Consider the following 27,026-nt stretch of genomic DNA (forward strand, 5'->3'; position numbering starts at 1 on the left):
AGTTCTATAGTCCATGTGAGATAAATGGGTGGTTTATAGCAGACGGTGTGTCCTTATCACAAAACTATCATCCCACAGATAATACCCTTTTTGGTAGCCTAATCAGAGAAACCAAGGAAAGAATGGGCATGGAGACTGAGGACAGGAGTCACAAAGGGACTTAGGAGCCTAGCTGCCGCTTTAGGCACCCAAGTCCAACAATTAGGTGCCACTGATATTCACAAAACCCCTGCACAGCTGCCACCACAAATCCCGCAGTTAAAATCCCTGAGATGCTTAGACATGTGCACAGCTGCCTAAGCCCTGAGACTGGCTTGAAGCCTAACTCCTGCATAAGCCTCCCCCATTCTGAACGAGCGCTCTAATTACGGGGCTAGTGATGGGCAGGGGAGAGGAGAAGGATGCACCACCTCCACTGTTTTTCTTGCAAAAGGAATGACCTGCTTTAGGTGCCTAACTCCAGGAGAGTGTTCACAGTTGTGAATTCCGAGTGGGGAAAGGCGGATCCCTTGGTCCCAGACTTAGGTTATGTCTTCACTATGGGCTCTACAACAGCATAGCTGCAGCTATGCCTCCACCGTGCTGCCACGTAGATGGTTCCCACGCTGATAGAAGTGTTTTTTCCACTGCCGTAGATAATCCACCTCTTCGAGTGATGGCAGCTAAATTGGCAGAAGAAAATTCCACACTGCGGATTAGATCAGCTTAACTGTGGTACTTGGGGGTATGAATTTTTCACACCTCTGAGCGATGTAGTCAGATTGATATAAATTTTAAGTGTAGACCAGGGCTGAAGCACCTAATTCCCCTTGAGGGGTGGGGCTTAAGCCACACCTTTCTGCTCAGCATTTCTTATTGGTTAGGTTAAGCAGCTCCTTGCTCAGCACTCTGGCTTTGGAGTCCCATTCTTAGGCACCTAACTTTCTCCATGCATTGTATAGGGAGCTGAGGTGCCTAACTCAGGCTGTGAGTTCCTCTAGGCAGCAAGGTTAGTCACAGCAAAAGTCCCCCTTGTGAATCCCACCATGAGCTTCTTGAGGCAATGCCTTCTATGTTATGTATAGGATCTAGGTAATTTAGTACACCCATCACCATGATAACACTTCCAGCTGTGGTCAAGGGAAGGCACATTAGCAGGGCTTGCATTATCACTGTGTCCATGCTATATCCGTTTTACGTTTACCCACTGGAGTTTTGTTACAAAACTGTCTTACCTGCAATATAGAGTGATACCATAATCACATTTATTAAAAACATTAGCAACAGTTTCAGGCAGACCCAATTGCTTTTGGTGGAAGTTCTCTGTACTTCCAAGCAAAGAAGCAATCGGAGATCAGCCTTATAATTACTACTAGCTAACTACACCATGGGGAAAAATTTCAGAAGTGCCTAAGCTTAAAGTCACTTAAGTCTCATTTTCAGAAATGACTTAAGCACTTCTGAAAATGTTACCCCTTATGTTTGTGCCTTTTCTACTGTCTATACTGTACTGCTGATAAATACAATGAAAAATAAAGAATTGGTAAAACGAGAGACTACATTCAGTACCACACACAAACAATTGAATACCAACAATATATGGTGGTGCGGGGGGGAAGGAACCTGGTCTAAATCCAAAAGTCCATCTAGCAACTCTATATAAATCGATGAATTTGGTGTGGTTGAGAACCAGTTCTAATAACCCCATTTTGCTACTGTTAGAATGCTGATTTAACAGAATAGATAGATGTCTGTTTTCATTGAGATCATTGTACATTGTGCCACAACAGAATAGCAACACAATTGTGAACCATCTTCATCAGACTTTTTTTCAGCTACTTTCACTCATCTCATGCTATAGGATCACTTACAACAGCTTGTATTTTCTTGCCTCATCCATCAAAAATGCCTAATGAAAAGAGAAATATGGTATCTGATTCCAGTCATGTTATTCTAAAGGAATTAATCTGAATCATCATCACCTTAAATGCTTCCATTCAGAATGATTTTTATGATGAGCTCAAGAAAAGTTAAGTGCAGTTTCACGTAGGTACTGCTGTATATTAAATCACATACCTGCATGATAAAATGCTTCCACTTTTTGGAGATAATTTTGTTATTGCTTAGAGCAATTTCTAATGCAAATGAGGAATGATGTAGCAGAGCTATTTAGCAATTTTCTTGGATAGGCAACACTGATGACTGGAAACTTGCAGAAATGCAACACCTGGGATACAGCCATGCTACTTTGACATTTCTTTGTGAGTTTTCTCTGCAAATCCTGGGGTATATTTCTTCCCTGAAAAGCATGAGCCTGAAACAAGTAAATAGGCAAAAAGGTGGAAATGATTATAAAAAGTCTATTTTGGCATTGAAATAGAGAAGCAAGGGCTGTTTAGAGTCACCAGTTATTTAGAATATGTGTGATCTCCAACGAACTGGAAGAGAATTCCGCTGTTCACTGTTTATAAAAATGTACTTTTAATTGGCCTGATCCTCCATCCTTTGCCCTCCCAAAACTCCCGCTAAGTTCAATGTGAATTTGGGTGGGCAAGGAATGCAGTATTGGGCTTACTACATATTATGGAGTCTATAGAATATATTTCAGATTTTACAATTTCATCAATTTGGTATATTTAACAGGGGTTGTTGAATGTTCAGTACTTTTAAAATCTGTATTTAGATGTCTAACTTTAAGCTCCTATATTTGCAAATCTTAGTTCTGGGATGCATTGCTGGCTCTGCCATTTGACTTGCTGTGTGACCTTGGATAACTTGGTTAATATCTCTGTGCTTAAGTTTTAATACCGGTAGGATGCAGAGGATAACTATGATCCACCTTTGCACGTGCTTTGAAGTTCATGGACGAAAAGCCTGGCAAAAATCCTAAACAGTGTTAGAACCTAATTCGAGGAAGAATACTATGAAAGGAAAGACAGGACCTGGAAAGCGATCAACCTATTTTCCTGACTTCTTGCCCAAGTTAAACAAATGAACACACAGTAAGGCAATCTATTTCTGAAGATCTGGTGTAGAGGAAAGCATTGCATAACAGCCAGCAGAGATTTGTCACCTTTTTGACATAACAATTGAGCCTGAAGACAAGGGGAATACAGTAGATGATAAATTTACTGTGTATTACAGGATAGCAAACTCCAGGAGAGACTGACGACATTGTTGGATAATACAAGAGATAAACATCTGAATTACAAATGGGAATTGATAATAAAAATAATATTGGGCCTCTTTAGGGGAGAAACCCCCCTGGATATTCCAACATTCAATTTGCCAGGCCCATTGCTTTTTCAAGACAGGATGGAGAGGCTTTTAACCTTATACTGGGAAGGAAGGGTATGGTCTGGAAAGTCCAGGGCAAGCTAGTCTCTTCAGGGCAATTAGGTTGCTTGCAACCCTACTGATTGCAAAGCTGAGCACAGCCTTCGATAGCAGATCACAGGAGCTGTTAGACGTCCTGTGGTGCAAATTATACCCAAGTGGGGCAGGGAGGAAGAGGGTCCGTGACCGCACACCCAGCATTGCCCAGAATGGAGGACATGCTGCACTGTAGGAGTATGGTGAAGCAGGTATGCAGCCCTGTGCACCATGTGGCTCCAGGAGACACTGTACTTCAGGGAGATTCAACACCAGCTTGTGCTCTCATTGGGGTAGTATAGTGCTCGGCGACACCGCCCAAATGCAGTGCAAAACTTGACTGCCTCTATGTGGCCCTTATGGTACATTATTAAATGCTTACAGGGTAAAACAGCTATTTGCACTAGATGGCAATAGTAAAAAGTGAGGCACAGTGGGTTTAAGTTAATAAGCGCATCAATAAGGTCATTATGAGTACCTGAGGAGATGCAGCCAAATTAAGGCTAGAGAATTTTAAGCAACTTATACAGTAGAGTCTTTTCTGGAGCTGGGTGAGATCATTGTCATAAAAAGAGTCCCTCAGTCAAACTGGCTTGCTTTTGAGTTTCCTGAACTCCAACATTTTGGCAAAAATATTTCAACACATTTTTGCACAAACTATTTTCCACTATAGGGATGACTTTAAATGGACACACTGGAGTGCTGAGATTCGTGGGGTGAGTGGAACAAGGTGGATGGAACGCCTAGCTTTTTCCACAAGGATGTGCAGAGCAATCTGTCTTCCAGGGAAGAATTTAGAGGAAATTACATGATTTTAAATTTGCAGGTTCCACTTTCCTGTGTGGGGTGGATGAAGCTGTATGACTGTTATCTTGAGGTTTCCTGCTGTTTTCAATACATTGCACTTTAAACTGCCTTATAACTTAAGTTGGGTCTCTTTAAAATAGTCTTATTTATTTAACTTGCAGCACTTTGAAGATGTAAAGCATGACAGATTTACTAATTTCTTAATGATCATTTGGATAAATGGATCCAGAAAATTGCATATTGATGGAAAGAGTATATGGTCTTTGCAGTCAAATATTTTCCCATTGGCTTCATGCAAAATTGCTTGGCCAAACAGATTTTCCCGAGGCGCTTTCAGTAATGAATGCAGCTTTCTTTTGTTTCTGGCTCCTCTCCGAATGCATCAGGAAAGGGTAAAGCATAAGGATAAAGGTCCGTTCTGGGACTGTGTTCTCTAATATGATTGTTAGAAAATCAGCAGTTTTCTGCCAGGAAGTAAAACAAACCATTTTCCCCCAAGTACCAGTGAAATATATGAATGCTAGAGAGCCCACTCACTCATGCTACATTAATTTTTAAAAGTATCAATTTTGTAATCTTTCAGTTATGGTGTATTATAATGATAATAATCACAAGGAAATCCTTTTCCCCCCATTGCTAGAGGCTGTGCCATCAGATCATTTTCAGCTATCCCGAAGACACCTGATTAATAAAGCAGTCATCAATTATTTAGACTTTACTTAAACATTAATTCTCTTAGTAGTCGTGCGGTGTTGCAAAAATTAAAACCAAATAAATTATATCTATAGTTACATGAAGGGTAACTATAAAAGCCACTGCCACAAACTGTTTGTCCTCAGAATGTCATAATTTAGAAGCATTAAAAAAAAGCCAAACAAACCCAATTTGACTTGCATCATGCCCTGCAGTGAAGACTCACTGCCAACATCAGGCTCTATGGAACACAAGAGAGTGCCCTCTACTGGAACTAGAAACTGACAGCAAAAGTGTTCCAGCTGAATGCCAACAACAGGTTCCCAGACTGTTCAGGTTTTAAGACTGGAACCAAAACTTGATCCGGCATCCAGTGTATCTGAGCAAAGGTGTGATGTACCCATGATAGCTCACCTCACTCAGATAGGGGTGATGTGCTTTGGATTGGCTGACGCATCTAGAATGCTTTGCAGTATTCAAAGCCTGGAGGAGGCAAACACATTGGAGGCAAAAATCATTGGATCAAACAGATGTTCATAGTCACACACACTAAACCATTTCAGCGACAGGAGATTATTTAATCTTAATTTTGGAGCTTTTCCTATTAGGCTTTAGAATCTTTGACAGTCTAGAGTACTGCTCTTCCCAATCTGAAATTTAGGAATCATACAATCATAGGACTGGAAGGGACCTCAAGAAGTCATCTAGTCCAGTCCCCTGCATGCATGGCAGGACTAAGTATTATCTAGACCATCCCTGACAGGTGTTTGGAGATTTTTAAGAGCAAGTGAGTCAATGATGAGATTCCAAAATCTCCCTAGGCAATTTATTCCAGTTCTTAACCACCCTGACAGGAAGTTTTTCCTTATGTCCAACCTAAACCTCCCTTGCTGCAATTTAAGCCCATTGCTTCTTGTCCTACCCTGAGGTTAAGAAGAACATTTTTTCTCCCTCCTCCTTGTAACATCCTTTTATGTACTTGAAAACTGTTATCATGTCCCCTTTCAGTCTTCTCTTTTCCAGACTAAACAAACCCATTTTTTTCAATCTTCCCTCATAGGTCATGTTTCTTCTAGACCTTTAATCATTTTTTGTTGCTTTTCTCTGGACTTTCTCCAATTTGTCCACATCTTTCTGAAACTTGCCCAGAACTGGACATAATACTCCAGTTGAGGCCTAATCAACGCGGAGTAGAGCAGAAGAATTATTTCTTGTGTCTTGCTTACAACGCTCCTGCTAATACATCCCAGAAAGATGGTTGCTTTTTTTGCAACAGTGTTACACTGTTGACTCATATTTAGCTTGTGGTCCACTATGACCTCCAGATCCTTTTCCACACTACTCCTTCCTAGGCAGTAATTTCCCATTTTGTATGTGTGCAACTGACTGTTTCTTCCTAAATGGAGTATTTTGCATTTGTCCTTATTGAATTTCTTCCTATTTACTTCAGACCATTTCTCCAGTTTGTCCAAAAACACATGCAACCCCTCTCAGCTTGGTATTGTCCGCAAACTTGATAAGCGTACTCTTTGTGCCATTATCTAAATCATTGATGAAGATATTGAACAGAACCAGACCCAGAACTGATCCCTTCGGGACCCCACTCATTATGCCCTTCCAGCATGACTGTGAACCACTGATACCTACTCTCTGGGAACAGTTTTCCAACCAGTTATGCATCCACCTTATAGTGGCTCCCTCTAGGTTGTATTTCCCTTCCTGCCTTCTACATCTACCTTAGAATCTGCATGTTTGAGTTTAGGCTGTAAATGGTACACACAGCTTGCTGGGCAACGGGAATGAATAATGGGTCTCAGAGCCTTTGGTCTAGCCCAAGTGGGAATGTCTACACTGCTATTTTTAGCCCCATAGGGTAAGCCCTGTAAGCCTGAGTCATTTGACCCAGGCTCAGAGACCTGCTGCTGTGGGTTTTTGCTTTTGTATATGCTTTGCAGTTTAGACATACCCAAGTCTCAAATTGTATTTCAGTGACTGCATTTACAGTGCTACACACCAAAGACACAGAGTGTGAGAGGGCAATATTAGGTATACACATTTAGTACTTGAAATGCCTTGAAATGGGAAAGCTTAGGGCTTTGTAGCATGACCAAAATGAACTTAAATTTTGCTCAATTTTCATTTTTTTTTATTATAAAAATGAGCATGGACATACAGTTGCCTTCTGATCAACATTCAAGCTCCCTGCTCCTTTAATTTATCCTATCAACAACCACGATTAAATAATTTTAAATAATGTAAGTGGGTCCACAGTGTCACAGCTTCCACATCCCACTACAAAATTCTCTCTCTTCCTCGCTTGTTCTCCACCCCAGCTCAAGTAACTATAGATGTCCAGTTCTAGATCAGGGCTCTCATGCCTGCTCTCTCTGACCAACCTGTGTAAGCCACAGAGAGGAATCCAGTTCCCTATGATTCAAGTGAAAAAGCTTGGATTGCACAGAGCAAGGCAGCTCCATCCCAATCACTCAGTCACTGTTATGTTCCTCATCAGCTGCCATGCAGCTCCCACTCAGTGAGCCACTTTAGAGAGTGTGTGCTGAGAACTGTCAGTGAACCAGAGGCAACATGTATCAAAGAGAAAGGGGAGTGAGCAGACGTCAAGAGAGACAAAGCAGGGCTAAAAACAAACAACGGCGAAGGAAATCAAAGGAAAAAATGTAGAAAATATCAATAAAACAAAGGACTCCAAAAGGAAATAAAGATTAAAGAAAACCCCAAGAAACATGGCAAACCAAACAAGCACAATGGGCCCATGAAAATAGAAATATAAACAAGGAAGAGGCCATTACCAGGCAAAGAACACGGACAACATTACACATTGTGACTAGAGTCAACCAGCCCAAAAGGAACAGACAAGGTACAAAGAGGGAGAGGTACAAGAGTGGAAAAGCTGTAGGGATTGCTGGAAGCCAGACCTCAGGGTTCCTGACAAACACGTCTAAGCTAGCTATTGAGCTCTCCAGACTCCCAAACAACAACAAAAGACTCAGAGACAAAATAACTATGTTTTGATCAGGGATGTGCAACCCTGCATGGTTTGACTCACAAACCCTACGCTGTCGTTTGGTTCACAGTGCCACAACCATGCTTGGGTGGCCAGGCCTAGTGTTCAGAGCAGTCATGGTCAGAGGCCAGGAACAGTGTTCAAGGTCAGAGCCGGGCAAAGAACCAGGAGCCAGAGCTGGGGTCAGGAGTTCAAGAGCAAACCATGCAGCACATCCATCACTATAACTAGCAGGGCAGTCCCACCTTGTTGCATCCAATGCTTCCTGGAACTCCTCCTGAGTTTAAATAGCCCGTAATTGGTCCAGGCAGACTCTGAGGGAAGCTGTAAGCCTACCTTCCACGGTGGAACTTCCTGTGATGTTTGTCTCCACTGGGCTTATGTCTTCTTACCAAATGTGGAGCTTGTCAAGCCAATTTATGGCTGCCTCATCAGCAAAGTGCAGGCTTACAGCTTCCCTTCCACGGTGGAACTTCCTGTGATGTTTGTCTCCACTGGGCTTATGTCTTCTTACCAAATGTGGAGCTTGTCAAGCCAATTTATGGCTGCCTCATCAGCAAAGTGCAGCGCCCTCAGACCATTATCAAACCTGGCCAGAGGGCAGTTGTCAGTGATGTGAGAAATTGTCTGTCTTTAGCCACAGCCACATGTGGGGTCATCTTGTTGGCCCCAGGTGTGAAGACTGGCTGTACATTGACTCCGGCCCATTCAAAATCTGTTCAGAAGGGCTCATGAACAGTGTCGCAAATCAAAGCCAGGTACACATGTGGTTGGGTCAGCTGTGTTCCCTGTAAGCTGCGAGCTTGGGTGGCTGCACAGGAGAGATTTAAGTGCCGCCCAGCTCATTAGCAGAGCACCCACAGCCGGCAGCATGTGTTCAGGTGCCCCTCCCACCACGTTGGTCCATCCTGCAGCTGCTCCTGAGAGCTGGAACCCTCCTGCTGGCTGTGCGGGGGTGTGTATTAATGTCAGGGTGTCCCCCTCTCCCCACTCCTGTACCCCATCTCCGCAGAGCAGGGCAGAGGGGACAGCCTGGCTGAGGAGGACTTGGAGCTGCTGCGGTCTAGTGTCTGAATGGTGAGTGGCTGAGTGCCTTTCTTAAAGAGATAGTGAATGCACTGTTTCTGAGATTTCCCCAACAGCCAGCTCACACAGTCTCTCTTTCTATTTCCCCTTCCCCCTGTACCCCATCTCCACAGAGCAGGGGAGGGGAGACAACAGCGCTCAGGACAGAGCAGGAGAGCTTTCAGTGAGTGTCTTAAAGAGACAGTGCACGGCTTTCCCCAGCAGCCAACACACACACAGTCTCTCTCTCTCTCTCTCACACACACACACAGAGTCTCTGTCCCTTTCACACACTTCCCAACACATACCTGTATTATTGTTGTTATTACTTCTTGGTACTTCCTGCAATGCACATATAGTCTCTGTAATTTTATTCTTTCAAAGTGTCTTATTTTAGTGTTTTGACTGGTCTATGCATTTCATAATTTTTATTTCTCTTACACTTAAATTTAATTCTTTGAGTAGTGAGTTCTAAAATGCCTAACCTGTCCTGGCTGAAGTAATTATCTCTGTGGTAACTTTTAAAAAATATATATTATATCTAGGTGTTTTGTTTCTACTGGTCGCGCACATAGGCACATACCTCGGTACACATAACAAAATTTATTCCACACACGGATGGAAAAAATTAGAGGGAACATCGCGGGTCAGTTATAAGAAACTGGTTACTGACATCAGCTGCAGACCCCTCTTCATGCCACAAACATCACAGAGAAATCTGGGCAAGGCAAATGTGCCCACAATGGGTGCTTAACCACAAGTGCACTCCTGGATGGTCGAAGAGGAATGTGTATAGTGGTAGGCTCGGGCTTGCTCTGTTCTTCTCAACCATTTTGGCTGTAGCATCCTCATGACAGATATGTGGAGGAGTGATGTTGTTTAACGTGGGGAGCCACAGTACTGGTGTGGGTCAAATCATCCCAGTTACAGTAGGCATGGTTGAATGCAGTTGTGTCTCAACCAACTTGATGTGAGACAAACGGAGCCAGACTGGTGCACAATATTCTGCTGAAGAGTAACAGATGGCTAAACCAGATGACTGGAGAGTTTGCATATTTGCTCGCCATGAAGTGCTGGCCAATTTGATTAGAAGGTTGTTATGCGATTGAGCCTTAGCTGCAGTTTTCCTTGGATGATAAAGATATGAGAGATCTATCTTGGGTTGCTCCGAAGTAGACTGGGTAGGATTTGTGTTTCAAGACAGGTCCATTGAGAAAGATATTCAGTTCTTGGTCTGCTCTGGCATTGTAAAGATGGAACACATTCAAATCTGATTTGGTCATATTTGGTTGCAAATGCCGCTGACTACAGGATTTGGCCATGTTAATCAAGTTGGCATTGAGGGCATCTTCAAGTTCTTGGAGTGACTATGTTTGCATGCCTAAGTAAATATCATTTGCAGGACTGGATAAGCAGAAGCTCATTTGTGCGTAGGTTGAAAAGTGTTGGTGCCAGCACGGACCCTCGGGGTAGATTGATTTGTTGCCTTTTCCAGGCGCTAACTTTGTCTCCCGTGTGTACTTGGAAACGTCTGTTGTGGAGGAGAAAGTCAGTGACGTTGACTAGCCACGATGGGAGTGCTCCCGAACGAGAGCCAGACCATGACCCAGACTTAGTCATGTGCGGCTGTCAGGTCCAGAAATACTGCTCTTGCCTTCGGGTTTTTCAGAAAGCCATTTTTGATTAATGTTGTCAATAGCACTTCATCACAGATGCTCCATCCTCTCCAAAAGCCCGCTTGCTTGACTCGGTCTACTGACTCCATTTCTGGGGCGATGCATAGAAGAATGAGATGCGTCAGCACTTTGAATGACACAGACAACAGAGATATCAGTTGATACCTTGCATCACTATGTGGGTCTTTCTGTGGTTTCAGGAGAGCCATGACTTTTGACATTCACCAGGTCTTCAAAAGTTGCTCTTCATTGACCAATCATGTGCAGAGCTGTGCCAGCTGCTTAAGAGCACAAGTCCTGAGATGTGTTAAGAACACAAACAATATATTGTCATAGCCAGCAGCAGTGCTGCTCCTAATATCACTCAGAATTTTGTCTAAGTCTGTGGCTGGGAACAGCTCCGTGAGTTGCAGAGTGTCATTTCTCCGATGGAGCTGACACCATTCATCATGGACTTGTCATCTGACATGTTCTCATCTGGGGCCTTTGACACATTCAGATGGCTGGCAGGTTGGTTTGGTGTAACAGCTGGTTGGCTTAGGCCGATGGTTGCTGAGCTGTGCTGAGACAACGAATTAAATTCCAGCATTTCTGACTTGAGTGAGTGACATCTAGATTCCAAGTCGTCTCTTCCAATTGTGCCTTCTAGCAGCATCCAGTGACTCAGTCAGAGGACCAGCAAATCTGCATCATCAGAGAATTCATACTGACTGAGAAGTTTAGCACATTCAGCATCAAGGCATGGTGTGTAGACTGGACAGCGGTTGTGTGGTATAGATATGCAAACGGCTTTGAAGATGGCTCTTTGGAATTGAATGAAAGCTTGACTGGGATGATGTGCGGTAGTATGCAGATAACACTTTTTTCTAGAGCATCTGTGAACTTCTTCCTGAAGTTCCATCTTGGTTTGTTAAAGGTTCTAATGATGGGGATTTATCAGCAGATGTGGGTAATAGAAGATTTGTGTTGGCTGTGTGGAATGTCTTCCAAGACTTGACGTGATACAGGAGAGACACCAAGCACAAACCAGGAGAGTATTCACGAGACCATCTTGTGGAGTGGAAGGGGAACTCCTGCTTTACATCATGGATGAGGGCAAGATCATTGTTAGATGATCCCAGTCAGGATAGTGGCTGTTGAAGTCACCTATGTATACAGCTGGATGACCTAGTCTCAGCAGAACTTGGTGGACTAGAACTTGCTTCAGGGTTTACATGATAATGCACATAGACCTATCATGGCTGCTGGGTAGGAGCATGAAGGCGTTAGCCGTCCCACACCTCACTGACTCAGATTCTATTTCTCACAGAACCTCAGCTACAGGAACTTAAAGTGGAAAACAACCCCTGCAAGTAAGCACGGCAATTTGAAACAAAGAACCCAAACCTCCATGGGGAACATCTCAGGAGCAGCCCCAAGCAGAAGCTGCTCTCCTCTGTCTCTATTTCCTTCCCAATCACCCTCAAGACCTCCTGCCAGTCTTATCTTTTGGAATGTCGTGAGATGTGATGTGGAGTGAAGCTGGTGGTTCTTGGTCCCCTTCCTCATTTTTCTTCTGGGTTGGAGAGGCTCCTCTATCTCTTTCTTTGGCCTTTGGAGGGGATGCCAGGTTGCTCTATAACTGCAGCAGAGAAGGGGCTACTTGGTTGGTAGTTTCCCACAATTCTAAAGACTCTCCTGGGTGTGTATGTGTACTGGGGAGAGAAGGAGGCAGAAAGAATGACAAAAGATCATCAGTAAGAGACTAAAATGAAAGAAAGAAAGAAAGAAAGAAAGAAAGAAAGAAAGAAAGAAAGAAAGAAAGAAAGAAAGAAAGAAAGAACATCTGCCTCTCAAAGATGACAATAAGAGCGAATGGAATTTCCAGTGTTACACTGAAGACATTTTCCATTAATATCAGTGGGGGAAAAAACTACAAAAATCAGTAAAATAAAATGTTTAAACCCCTAGCTCAAATAGCTTCAATAATATGGACAAATTCTTCTTTTTTGAGGGGGAATAGATTAGATGACCTAATATGCCATTTCCATCTCTAATTTATTCTGGAGGTGCCAGTCACTGGTCCATAGTTAAGGCTGTGTTGAGCTTTGCACTTATAACAAGGTTTCAAACTTTGTTATGTATGAAACACAATATGTCACCTGTAGTGACACACGGGGAAGGGGAAGAGAAAAGGGAAGGGGAAATCTAATGCATCTAATAATCATTTTCTTCTAATAGGGATCACAAACCCAAAAATGTCTTATTCATAACCAGTGATTATTGCATGGGCACTATGGGGCAGAGTTAAGGTTGTTTGGGTGCCCAAACTGTGCATTTCCATATTTTAACATATTCAAATTTCTTTTAAATTTAACCTTAACTCTGAATTTCCTGAGTTATAATATTGGGGATAATTTAATATCCTTTTAATGATCTGACCCTAAATTACTGATATGTACTCTCTATCCTAACACAGCAGTTTTGTCTAGGAATATGATTCTGTGAATATAGAAGAAAAAATAAATTTCAAGTGCAGAGCTTGTTTACAGATTTAGGGGTTTACAACAGAAAAACTGAATAACAACTAGTTGTACCAATACTAAAACAAAGTCACTATAGTTCTGCAAATACGTGCATGATACCCTTAAAATTTAATTCAATTAATTTTTCTCTCACCAACAGAAAGAGACCACAAATCCCACGAACTCACACATTGCTAGGCTATTTTCTCTATTCCTCTTGCATATCAGTGGTAATCTTCTAGACTAAGAAAAATTACTTGAATTTGTTTTGTTCACTGATTGATTCAGTACAATTGATTCTACAGGATTCTTGTTCTCCTTTATTCAGAACTTCACATCAATGTAATTTCAAGGACCCTTAATAAATTAAGGTTCATGAAGGTTACACATTTCCAGTTCATTTAACAGAAATAAAATCAGTTACAGTTTTGATTATAAAGTGGTCACATTTCTGAATATCTGAAAATGGACTTGAGATTCACTAGTATATATGAATCCACTGTTTCTGTGAAAGATCATCTTTTGCAACTATTGCAGTAGATACTGCTAAATTTAATTAGATATAATCTTCACATTTTCATTAGCTATTAACATTATGTAAAGATAAACTAAAGCATAATGAGTCCTTTCATTATCACATAATTGTTATTTTAATGATTACATTATGAGTAATATAATACTGAATGTATTTCCACTTTTCACATTAGTGGGCAATTATTTATAATGCCTTTTATTATAATCCACCCATAGAGATCAAATTATTAATGCCTCCATTTTACTATAATGACGGCCACAGTTTCAAAATCAATATTACAGCCACAGGGAGAATTGTAAAATAACAATGAAGAAAACATATAAGCAATTGGCCAATCTCAGTCCTAATATGTGCAAGCAAGGAGCAACTCAGGTGAGATCTTTCGATCTACTGCTGCTCATACCACTCTGAATTTAGTCTAACATGGGTCAAGCCTATTGATGAAATTTCAAAAATGGAGAATAAAGACACACTCAAGACTTAACTTTTGGAATTGGATCCAAACTTCCTCTTTAAGGATGTCTGGATCAAAGGGAAATGAACATTCCAATAGTTTGATGTATAATCCCAGTCCTGTCCACTCATTACACTCAATACATTAACAGTTAGTAAAAATAATAAGCAGCCCTACACTCTGCATTCTGTCCATCAAAAGTATAAGGGGGTGTGGGAAGTTCCTAACTCTTAAAATTATTCCTTTAACAGAAATGTTACCTAGTGATCAGAGTAAAGGGGGATTAGGAGCAAGTCCTCCTGGGGATGTATTTCTTAATCTGCCATTAAGTAACTGAGTGATTTTGAACAAATCATTTGAACTCTTTGTGCGCCTAACACACCGACTATAATGTCTCACCTCTCAAATAACAGCACATAAATAATGCTTTCTTTCATCTCTGGTTGACTAGGACACTCTGTCCCACCCTGTGAACAATTATGTGTCCTCAGTTATACATGCCTTTGTCATCTCTTGTCTGGACTACAGCAATGCAATATATCTGGGCATGAAGCCATCAGCCCTTAGAACAGAAAGCTGTAGTGCCTCTCCTCACCAGCCCAGGACACTGCACACACATCAAACCTGTCCTCCGGTCTCTCCACTGTCTTTCCATAGAATATTAAATCAAGTTGAGAGTCTCAGTCCTTAACTTCAAGGTGCTGAATGGTCTGGACCCAGCAGGCCTACAATATCGCCTAAAGTACTGAGATGAAGACAGTGATCAACAACTCTGTTCCTCCGGCACAGTGGAACGATCCACCAAAAGGGTGGAGCTCATGTGGGCAGGAGACAAAGCTCGCTCAGTACTTCGTCTGAGACTATGGAATGAACTCCCCCAGGAACTAAGAACCCTCACATATGTCATCACCTTCTGCTCCGAATTCAAGGTGCACTTTCTCATCCCTGCCTTCTCGAATATATTCATAGAGTGTGTGGACAAAAACCAAAAAACCCAACCCCCAAAACCCAAACAACCTCCCCAAAAACCCAGAACACACAATTGTCCCTCTGTGGAGAGGATGAGGGAATAAATCACACATGATAGATGTTAGTTATATTGCTTAATGCACTCCTGTTAGGTGCACAAAAGCTACAGTGATCAACACAGTACAGAAATCTACATAGAACACAATAATAGAAGTGAACAAATTTGGTGACTATCATTTATTGAACAAGAAAACCATTTTGCCAGTACTTTTCAGGTGATTTTGTTCCTCTGAAATTTTGATTGTTCATGAAATAGCAGAAGACTGAGAAGTTGTCATGGTGACACACGCAAAATTCAAAAAGGCTTTTTTGCGTTAATTTCTAAGCAGTAGTAGCCACTGCTTTCCTGGAGTCCCTTTTCTCAGGGAAAATTGATTAATCTTTCTAAGCCTCAGTTTCTTTCTCTGTAAAAAGGGGATAAATACTTCCCTGACACATAGGGATGTTTTGAGGTTTAAACAACTAATGCCTGTAAAGTGCTTGGAAATACTCAAATGGAAGATTTGTGGAATACCTTTAGGAGACAGGAGCTTCAGAATATGTTGTGAATGTAAACTGCAGCCAATACCTCATGGAAACTCATTGCCTGTGGAACCTGTTGCCAGGGGATGTTGTGAAGGCCAAAAGTAGAACTGGGTTAAAAAAAAAATTAGATAAGTTTATGGAGGATACGTCCATCAATGGCTATTACCCAAGATGGTCAGGGACACAGTCCCATGCTCTGGGTGTCCCTAAGCCTCTGACTGCCAGAAGCTGGGACTGGATAACTCAATAATTGCCCTGTTCTGTTCATTCCCCCTGATGTGTCTGGTACCGGTCACTGTTGGAAGACAGGATATTAGGCTATACGGACCATTAGGCTGACTCAGAGTGTCCATTTTTATGTTCTTATGAAAACCGTGAAACAATTTATGAAGAAACACTTCAGTACTTAGCAACTATTTTTGAAATTTATTTTTCCTTATTTTTTAAAGCTAAGAAGATTTCTGTAATTAGGGATAGACTCGTTGTTTCTAATGCATTCATCTACTCTTGCCGCTTATTTTCATCCTGATGTGATAATCCTCTAGTTGTGGCATCATGGTAATTTCTACAGCTATCTACGAATGTTTTGCATCAAGCATCACTTGATTATTTTTTATTTAAATGAATCATTTAGAGAAGGTTATTGGACAGGTAAATAATGTCTCTCTCTCTCTTTAACCTATGTATCAGTAGCATAAAGGAGATGTTTATAGGATAACTCTTCCATAACATAAAAATAAAGAAAAGGAGTCTCCAAGGATCAGGCAGGATAACCAGAGTAACCTTACAAAATAAAAAAAAATATGGGCATTTAGGAACATTTTCCTTGATTGCAGTTGTATTTTTACTTGATATTAATGCACTGTGTGGGGTTGTGTGTTCTCTCTACAGTGCGGGGTATGAATCATACTGAATGGTATTATAAACAAGAACTGCTTGGGATGAGTCCATGATGTTTCACGTTCACATGCTCTGTCACCCAGATCACCTGATATACTGATCAATATCTGAGACAGCACGCCGACAGTTTGTGGACACTTCTGAAGACTCATACTAGTGGCTTGTCTACGTTTAAAAGGCTCCAGCAGTGCAGTTCACACTGATGCAACTGCACTGATACAGCTGTGCCCCTGCAGCACTTCAGTGAAGACGCTACCTATGCTGATGGGAAAGAGAGTTAGGTCAGTATAACTGCGTGGCTCAGGGGTGTAGATTTTCCACACCCCTGAGCAACATAGTTGTACTAACAGAAATTGCTAGTGCAGACCAAGTCCCTGCAGAAGAAGTCATATTTCTCAAACTGTTGCAACTTCCAAAATCTCCTGAAGACATTAATACCTGAGTAACGCTACACCTGGTACCTCTTGTGCACACTATCCATAACTATGCCCGCCTTTACAAGCTTAGATAATTTGATTATCTAACCAGAAGAAACATTACTGTAATTCAGTTAAATTTGTCTCACTTCAAGTTGTATTATATCCCAAAAGAACATCAAGGGGAGAAGTGTAGTTGTATATCCCGGAAAGTTACTTTCTACCATCTACAGCATAAACACATGCACACATTAGTGTCACTGTTCTGAAACTGTATCATATATTCTTTGTATGGAATAGATATTTAACCCATGAAAGACTAATCTTTTTGCCTATATTAAGACAGAAATACATCACAGAGGTATACTGATAGCAGCTTCACAGTTAGGGCTGCATTCTAAAATGGAGCATAAATTCTTCTTTTTCTCCAGAAATAGGTGGACAATAAGTGTGAAGTTTCACACAGGATTAGTTTTTATGCCCATTGATTTTTCAGTGTAGTTTTGTTTAGTTTCTCTTCAGACATTTTTAAATTGAAAGTCTGAATTTAAAAGAAAGTCTGAATTGGGCTCTGGCTAACCTATTTCCTTGGCAGTTCTAGCTTTCGTTGTTGAACAATCTTTCTTCTCAACCATTGCCTGTCTACACAAAGATTGGTAGAGAGGTGGATCCTCTGTAGATTTGGTACAACAGGTACATCCCTCAAAAACGTTGGAGTTAGGTCACTTTTAGCCCTTATTCACATCATCACTGAAAGTTTCTGTGGTGTACACACAAGCCTGACTGGTTGTTGGGGAATGAACTTGATTGATTAATGAGTGGTCAGATCAAACACAACCTTTTCTATCTAGAGCTACACTTTTCTGTCAGTTTTTCCTGCTCCCATGATGGGCTGCCTTCAAGGCCTGAATGGCATTTCTGTAACAAATATTCCCTATGTGAGTCTCAGCAGTTTGTTTGATTGCAGTGAGTTTTCTTTTAACAAATACTGTAGATGAATGAAGTTGTTGCTATAGAAGCATAAATGCTACATGTGACTCAGTGCACTTCAGGTGACTGCCATTAAGAAGCCCACAATAACCAACAGTTATCACACCAAGGTAATTGTGATATTGCATTTAACTTCTAGTCTAAGTAGTGTATCTCAGCTATTGTATCATGGTGTATTATGTATTATGATAAGCGAAGACTTTCAACAACGACTACGGTTTTAGGACACTTGCATTTCACCTGGCAACAAAGTTATGTTCTTGAGAAAGATCTGAATTTATCCCTTTTTTTTAAACAACTCCTATGGCTCTAATTTAGGCACCTTAAAAAGGAAAATCATTTTAGCCATGGTGAGCTGCAAAGTCATGAAGTATTATGGGAGTCGGTCCAGCGAAGTTTCAACAAATTATATCAAAAATTCCATATAAGCTGTGCCTATACTAACCTTTTTCCTCCCAAATTTCCTACAATTACTACTATCACTTAGCTCCACCAGTAGAAGCAATGGTGGGAGAGCTAGAGTACACACGGCTACTAGGGCTGCTGGCATATTTACCACTATATTGTCTAACCTTTCTCAGAGTCAGCAAAACTGCAGGCAGGACCTTCTCCATGCTAGCACTCCCAATGTTGCTATGACCAGCAGAGCTGAATTTATGGTATCAGTGATAGAAAATTTGGGTGCTGTGGGAGGAAGGCACATGTAGATAAGAGAATGAACCATACTGCAATAAGGATTTAATATTTGGCTTGCCAAAACCAAGAGAGCAACCAGAAAAGTAGATTAAGTGGTATTTTGTTCTTCAGAAATCAACAGATACATTCAAAGGAAAGGGGAAAATGCACAGAGGAAGATCAAGTATCTACTTATGATATAATGCTTGGCTTACATCATCAGGTAACAACAAATAATTTTATGGCTCGAGTCAACAATAATTACAAAATCAGTACATTCTCTCTCACACACCCACACACAAATCCGTTCCCTACCACAGTTTTATCACAAAAATATTAGCTCTTTCTGATCAACTTTTTGTTAGAAAATTTAGCTTTACTACATAATTGGTATATGCAGTGATTGCTGTGTTTCTTAATGCAATTGCTATTGCTTTATGTAGTATTTACAGATTTACTGGCACGTTCATAAAAAAGGAGCTCCTTCAATTGTGTTCCATCTGCCTAATAGAGAAAAATGTTTATCTTAATTAGGAAAATCTTCATAAAGAAACATAAATGCAGCTATTAATGGGCTACAGGGAATAAATCTAGCATATTCAGAAGCAAATGGCATCTTATCAGTTCATGGTGGAGTAAATACAGAGAGCATAAAACTCCTGAGCAGTTGTTACCAGGCCTGTGACTGACCACAACCAGTGATACGGGTTGAGATTTAAGTGTTTTATAATGAACAATCCATTTATTTCATTAAGCTTTCATGCTTTATAACCTTGCTTTTTTCAGGTAATAAAGGAGTCTTAACTGACAATGAAACTGTTAGTCACTATATGAATTAAGATGGACAAAGCCATTAATCTTTTTTGAAGAAATTCCTTTATAAAACAAAAGGATGGAGGGGCCAAGGAATGGTTCAGGACAGGCTCAGAGACATGTATCTGGAACACTGGCACTGTAGAAAGGAACATGGTTAGAAGCTTCTATGTTCACTGAAGTCAATGGCGAAGTTCCCATTGGCTTTAATGATACAGGCTCAGGGCCTAGGTCTGGAGGATATGAATATACTTGAACAAAAGCCACAAAAACTCCTCCCCCCCCAAAAAAAAATGTTTACTCAAACATTTGTATATTTTCTATTTAGTTATGATCTGTAGGCATCTTCCACTATCTAATAAAACGTCTACCTGGTTCTGTAAAAAAATAACATTCTCTTAAAACAATCCCCTCACATTCAAAACAGAAGAAGGAGGTAACTTAATTTTTCACCTTCCTTACAGTTTTTGTTATGAGGAGATGCACACAGAACACAAAAAAACCTTCTTTTAAAATCCATCTAGAATATATTACTTCATACACATAGGTCACGAGTTATTGTTTGTACTCCCTGAGTTGCAGACCCCAGCTCTTAGAACCAGGTTTCCAGTAGCAATATTCACAACTTCACATACAGAATATTCAGAAAGCGATTCCTGTAACTCTGGCCTAACATATTCTATTTCCACAAGTATTCCTGTCATAAATATAAAGGGAAGGGTAAACCCCTTTAAAATCCCTCCTGGCCAGAGAAAAAAATCCTCTCACCTGTAAAGGGTTAAGAAGCTAAAGGTAACCTCACTGGCACCTGACCAAAATGACCAATGAGGAGACAAGATACTTTCAAAAGCTGGGAGGAGGGAGAGAAACAAAGGGTCTGGTCTGTCTGTCTATATGCTGCTTTGCCGGGGATAGACCAGGAATGGAGTCTTAGAACTTTTAGTAAGTAATCTAGCTAGGTATGCGTTAGATTATGATTTCTTTAAATGGCTGAGAAAAGAATTGTGCTGAATAGAATAACTATTTCTGTCTGTGTATCTTTTTATAACTTAAGGTTTTGCCTAGAGGGGTTCTCTATGTTTTAAATCTAATTACCCTGTAAGGTATCTACCATCCTGATGTTACAGGGGGGATTTCTTTACTTCTATTTACTTCTATCTCTATTAAAAGTCTTCTTGTAAGAAAACTGAATGCTTTTTCATTGTTCTCAGATCCAAGGGTTTGGGTCTGTGGTCACCTATGCAAATTGGTGAGGCTTTTTATCCAACATTCCCCAGGAAAGGGGGGGTGCAAGTGTTGGGAGGATTGTTCATTGTTCTTAAGATCCAAGGGTCTGGGTCTGTAGTCACCTAGGCAAATTGGTGAGGCTTTTTACCAAACCTTGTCCAGGAAGTGGGGTGCAAGGTTTTGGGAAGTATTTTGGGGGGAAAGACGTTTCCAAACAGCTCTTCCCCAGTAACCAGTATTTGTTTGGTGGTGGTAGCGGCCAATCCAAGGACAAAGGGTGGAATATTTTGTACCTTGGGGAAGTTTTGACCTAAGCTGGTAAAGATAAGCTTAGGAGGTTTTTCATGCAGGTCCCCACATCCCTAGCGTTCAAAGTGGGGAAGCAACCTTGACAATTCCTGACGGTAAACTAGTGTATCTGTGGAAAGCAAATACAAAAGAGGCACAAACACGCTCCAAGCAATCCAGTATTTGATTCAAGCCAACATCCAGGGAAATTGTTTAAAGCACTGATATTTGCCCACTACTAGCTTCATTACTTTGGCGAGACTGTTATATGAAGTAAACAATATAAGTGGCAGCAACATGATGTACTTTTGTTGCTTAATTTCAGTGATATCCTCACTAGCTCAGGCTTTGTATAGATTAATCAGACACATGGAGAACCACATATTAGTTGAGGTGAGCTGTGATGACTGCAGTTATCTAACAGTGTCAATCTGAACAGTAAATGAATACAATTTGAGAGAGCTAAATGACAGTGTTATAATAAAAGGCTCATATATAGCCAAGATAATAAATAATTAACAAGTAACTGCACAAAATAGCAGGTTGAACACCCCACCCAAATTCTGAATCCTGATTCAAAAGTAAGTGAGCAGAATGATCCGTCTCTCTGCCACAAACGATAAAACAGCTTTCTCACAACCTAATATGCAGCACCATCTGGCACAAGCACAGAGGCGGCTGAGAACTTCTGAAAGTGAAGCACAAAAGCCATTTAGTTGCTTTAGGGGTTATCCAAGATAATTTAAAAAAAACAAACGAACAACCAAACAAAAAACAACCCTTCAAACTAAGGAGCAGAGGGTTTGTTGGTTTTTTTTGGCGGGGTGGAGGCAGTTGTTTTATTTGCATTCCCTGGCTGAAAACATGGACCATTGGATCTTTTTTAGGGACACTTGCATAGCTAATCATGCCAATAGAGTGTCACTGAACTGAATTGTGTGGGTATGAATGTAATAGAGAGTCCAGGTGGTGTGTATGGGAAGTCAATCGCATACAAAACAGGCCAGGTTTTAGAGTCCTCTTATTTTGTGACTTTTAATGAGAATTTCAGGACACTGGAATACGTTTTCTATCTGGGATCATGGAGCTTTTTATGTTGTTACATGTATAAACCATGAATAAAACCACCAGGTTAAGCTGTGCTTAGTTTAGGTTTCTCTCTTAAAAAATTTCATACCAGTAGTAACCAATATCACCACTGGTGTGCATCATTGACTGTGCAGCCGCTCCATTTGATGGTCCCATGGTTGTGTGTGTAATTGAACAGGAACACTATTGCAGCATTGCTGGCCCCAGATTGCGGAACTCATCTTGCTGAAGGCACTATACAATATGCACCACACTGAGTTGTTAATCTGAGCTGTTTGCAGTATAGATAGAAATGGAGTTCACATTAGACTAATCTAGGTGATATTAGCAAACTCAGGATTCATTATATTATTGCTTTCTGAAAGTGACTTTCTGTGCAGACTGTTTTCTAAATGATCCTTAAAAGACACTCCCTTCCTCCTCATCACCTTCACCTAAGGCAATAACATCTGGTAACATTGATCTATTTGCTGCTAGTTTTCATTAATTGTACCCATCCCTGAGGGTGGTGCAGCTTTGGCAGCAGCTAATTAAAACCTATTTAGAGCTGCTCAGTGCACTTTATCAGACCAAAATTGACTCTGTTGCTTTAATGGAGACTACAGTTTTCTCTATTATTACCTTAAGTGAAGTTTATAAGGTTTTCCCTTACATTTCTAAAGTACAGGGAAAGTTATAACTGCCTTTATAACTACTCACCTGGATTCAAATGAATATAATGATGTAAAATTTAGTTATTGGCTGGCATTTCTTCAAATGTGCTTCAAATTCTCCTTTCATCTGACTCTATGTACATAATATAGGAAAGTGCAGTAAAGTATTGTGAGAAACTGTCAGATTTACAGCACTACAGAGGGCAGTGCCACTAAAATGCATTAATACAAAACTGTGAATGTCTGCCAATGTATATTATTTATATACAACAATTACTCAGAGTGGATGAACTCTCACACCACCCTGAATGACCAAGCCTCTGCCCAAATTCACAATACTGTGTGTCAAGACCAATCTCCAGATCCAGGAAGCCAATTTCAAGAAGATATTATGCTGTCCCTGTAGAACAAAAATTACTTCATTTTGAAAATAGGAAGGTTGTTTGCTATTAATCCATAATGGCTCTGGCCCCATTTCTTCCATTGGCCAATAATTGAACTGTAAACAGACAAATTATGGGCTTGATCCCATGCCTATTGAAATCAATGGCAAAGCTCCCACTGACTTCTGTGGTGCAGGAGCAGAATCTATTTGCCTATAAGTGGCTACACCATGCCTGTTTGATACTTTTCATAACTCTGAGAATAGAATGCGAGCACTATTATGGTGAGAACATTTAAAGTCCCATTAATTTCCTAAAGAGACGTTACATCAACAGAATATAGAAACAGAAAGCTCATTAAAAGATTAACAAACTAGAAATCTGTTGTAATCTTACTATGCACTGGGAATGTACACCATACGTAAAGGCAGTACTTTAGGATTAAACCCAAAATAAATCCAGTTATAACTCACACTGTATATTTTTAAAGTTGAGCAGAACTTGGTTTCCCTCCAAATTTCTTGTTTGGAACATGGTAAAAACTGAGCACTGTTTAAACTAATACTGGAAGCAAGCGCTGATGTTTCTCCTAGGAACTGAAGGAATATTTGGCTGAGGTACCTGAAAGAGTCTGTATCAACATCATAATAGTTTGACATGATACATGAAGCCATTTTTTTCTCATCCAGGGAGCTCTGTTGCTCTTTGCTGCTTCAGTAAGCAGAACAGATCCCAAATAGCCTTCATTATCATACCCAGACCCCTGAATGCAGCAGCACAACAAAACATGTATTGAGGATTTAAATGATGATGCATGTCAGTAGTTCCCAAACTGTGGGCCGCAGACCACCAGTGGTTTGTAGAGTGTTGTCTTGGGGTACAAGGAGTCCCAGCTGGTGACATGATGCTTGCTTTCCTTGTTTTCCCCCCAGCAAATCACATTAAATGAAGCTAACGATGCATTTAATTAATAGTTTTACGTGGAAAAGTAATAATAGGAAACAATTTTTGTGGTGACATAGGGATGTTACTTGATTGCTAATGTGTGTGTGGTTGGGGGATGCAGGAAGTGCAGGGTGAAGGACTAAAGAAGCCTTTCTCCCAGCACACAGTTCCATGGATAGGATGGGGATAGATCCTGGCAGATCCTCCAGCCCCAATCTTACCTCAGCCCTCTCTAGCCCCAGCCCCACATGCTGCTGTGCAGATGGCCTCTGTAGAGCTCACTCTCTACTCTACACGGGGAATTCACTGACCTTCCATCATGCATATAGCACCCTCTTGGAGCAGCATAATCACACACATGGTTCTCCACAAGCCAGTGGTATATAACTTTAGTATAATTTTACTAGAAACACTAGCCATTTGGTGATATGTCTGATCATCTATTTTAACTGAAAGAGAATTATTTGGATTTGAGGTAAAGCTTGACAGAGTATCTTGACAAGAGAGGTAAATATACGACCTCTTCTTCCCTTTGTCCTGAGGTTGTATGTGTAGGAATGATGTGTAGGCCTCCCCTCTTTGAATAACATGTCAATTTAATCAATATTAAATTGAGCTGAAAACAACACACACAGCTCTGAAAAGGCTTTAGGAAGGTATCCAATATTTTTTAGGATCCAGGCCAACAAAAACGGAAATAACAGAAGGTAGCAAAGGTGGGATAAATGGGGCCTGTCTGCTGCCTCATCAAGTGCCCGGAACAGTCAAAAACATATATGAATCCATTAAAAACATATCTGGGGGCTCACTGAAGAGCTGGCATGCAAGATGGCCTTCTCTTGTCTATCTTTTGTCATTAACATCAGAGTACCTCTTCATAGGCAGGACTTACCGATCTTTTCCAGTTTCCTCCTTAAATACCCCATCACAGTAACTCATGCGCTTTTCTGTTGTCACATAGATTTTGGCATTGGGGTAGCTGTCAACAGCTTTCTTCAGCATGTTGTACACAATGCCATTGCCATCTTTCCTCATGTTTCGAAAAGGCCCCCAGATGACATAGACCGTGCTATTGGCTTCCTTGAAAAAGTACTCAGGATTCTTGAGCAGTAGGGGAACACTGGTATGTGAGACCACTCGTATGGTCGTCTTCTTCCCAACATCCTCCTCATAACCCTTGGTGGGAGCATTGTTCATTCTCCATATACAGGAAGACTGGTCAATCTCAATTCCCACTTTCTGACCAGCCATCTGACCTGAGTTCGAAACAATGGCACAGACGTCACAGTCTAGCTGGAGAGGCTGAAAGAGAGAGACAACAAAACAGATGACAGGTCTTACACATTGAGATGGAAAATTTAGTTAAAAGAAGTAAATAGTCCAACAAATTGGGAGCAAGATTTCTCTCAAAGCACATCAATTCCTGTGTAGAGGAGCGGGCAGTAAAGTCTATAGTTACTAAGCCCTGAATGAGATCCTTTTATACCAAACGAATTAGCACACACTAATCTTCTGCTTCTATTCTCCTCATTTCAAAATCAACTGGAAAGTAATCATGTGTCTTCCACTATATATTTTTTCCTTTCAATTAAAAAGAATTTGAAATAGGAAACATGTAAATAATAGTTAGATGGATGTTTTGTTCCCTTGTAAGAGATTGTTGTCAGTAGTAGATTTAAAAACAGAAAAAAGAATGAAGGAAATGTAGTTGTGCACGGATTGCATATTTCATCGATAGGTTTGGATGAATGGATATTTAATCTGTGATAAAAGTGAGCTCTGAAGTGGCTCTCCAGCAGGCATTCTACTGTAGCTTGAGCCTATGAATATATGGGAAAATGTGCCTGTGCCCTTATAAAACAGCTCCTTATGTCTGGAGCACATTATTATATGTATACAGATTCTCTTCCGAGGACACTTATGTCCCATGAAAGAGCCAATGAGATACAAATTGACCGTGGACCTGTGAGCTAGAGGCTTGATCTATGCCTACTGAAGTCAATGGCAAAATTTCCATTGAATTCAATAGTGCAGGTTCAGATCCCAAACCAAGAACACCCGAGTCCTTCTAATGCTGGTTCTCACAGACTCTCTTTGTGGACCTGAGCACATTCTCTGACTCTGCTTCTCTGCATGAAATGGGAATAGCAATAGGTTCCTACCTCACAGGAGTATTGGGGGAATTAGTCTGTTTCACATACTGTTTGCCTGACTCATGTGAGACAACCCCCTGATGCCCAAGAAGAGTAGAATTGAGCCCTAAATATTTATAAACAGCTAGAAGACGAAAAGCACTATATGTAATTCAAGCATGTGACATGTGAATCTAGAATCCTAAATTCACCTGAATGCAGACCAGTTCTACAAGAATTGGCCAGGTCTACAGATGCTTAGTGAACCCGGGCTGATGTTGGTCCTTCATCCATCCCATAGCCAAGGTTATGGACCCTCTCCAACTTTATCTTTGATCAGTGACCTGATCTCTTCTTTTCCTCTCTGCTGGCAGTCAATGTCTCCATTGCCTTCTTACACCAGTGAGTGTTGAGCCATCAGCCTTATGGCATGCTACCTGCCCCTCTAAAGGATGGCTAGCAGCAGAGTGGGAGCCTTTCACTACAGTGATGTGAATCCGTGTCCCAGCCACATTTGACAACTGCAGACTTGGAAAGAAACCAACTAAGACATCACAATCCGTTCTGTGACAACAAACTGTAATGCCATAGATGTGAAAATGGTGAGTTCAGAAGTTGACGAACAGGTTAGGAGAGGGCCAAATGATAACAATAACAGTGCCTCCTATGTGTAACAAATACATAACTTAACAAAGGTTCTACCCACCGGGCCCCTGAAGTAATCTTAAACACAGATGTAAAGGCTTGTGCTGGAATGATTGGTGTGCTCTGGCTGTTTTTTAAAATGTCTTTTCTTCATTTCACTAGGAGTGAAGGATGCTTGACTGCACACAAAAGTATCAACAATATTT

General features: G+C 40.9%; 1 protein-coding gene across 3 annotated transcripts in view; it reads right to left on the bottom strand.

The window, feature by feature from the left end:
* The window catches only part of ST6GALNAC3 (ST6 N-acetylgalactosaminide alpha-2,6-sialyltransferase 3), a 315,028-nt gene that overhangs the window by 85,010 nt on the left and 202,992 nt on the right, over positions 1 to 27,026 (bottom strand). For all 3 annotated transcript variants that reach the window (XM_073357306.1, XM_073357307.1, XM_073357308.1), the window contains one exon: positions 24,936 to 25,345. In XM_073357306.1, the coding sequence (XP_073213407.1) occupies positions 24,936 to 25,345 (410 nt within the window). The remainder of the gene's footprint in view (positions 1 to 24,935; positions 25,346 to 27,026) is intronic.

This window comes from Lepidochelys kempii, chromosome 8 (assembly GCF_965140265.1).
Source record: "Lepidochelys kempii isolate rLepKem1 chromosome 8, rLepKem1.hap2, whole genome shotgun sequence".
NCBI classification, from domain to species: Eukaryota; Metazoa; Chordata; order Testudines; family Cheloniidae; genus Lepidochelys; species Lepidochelys kempii.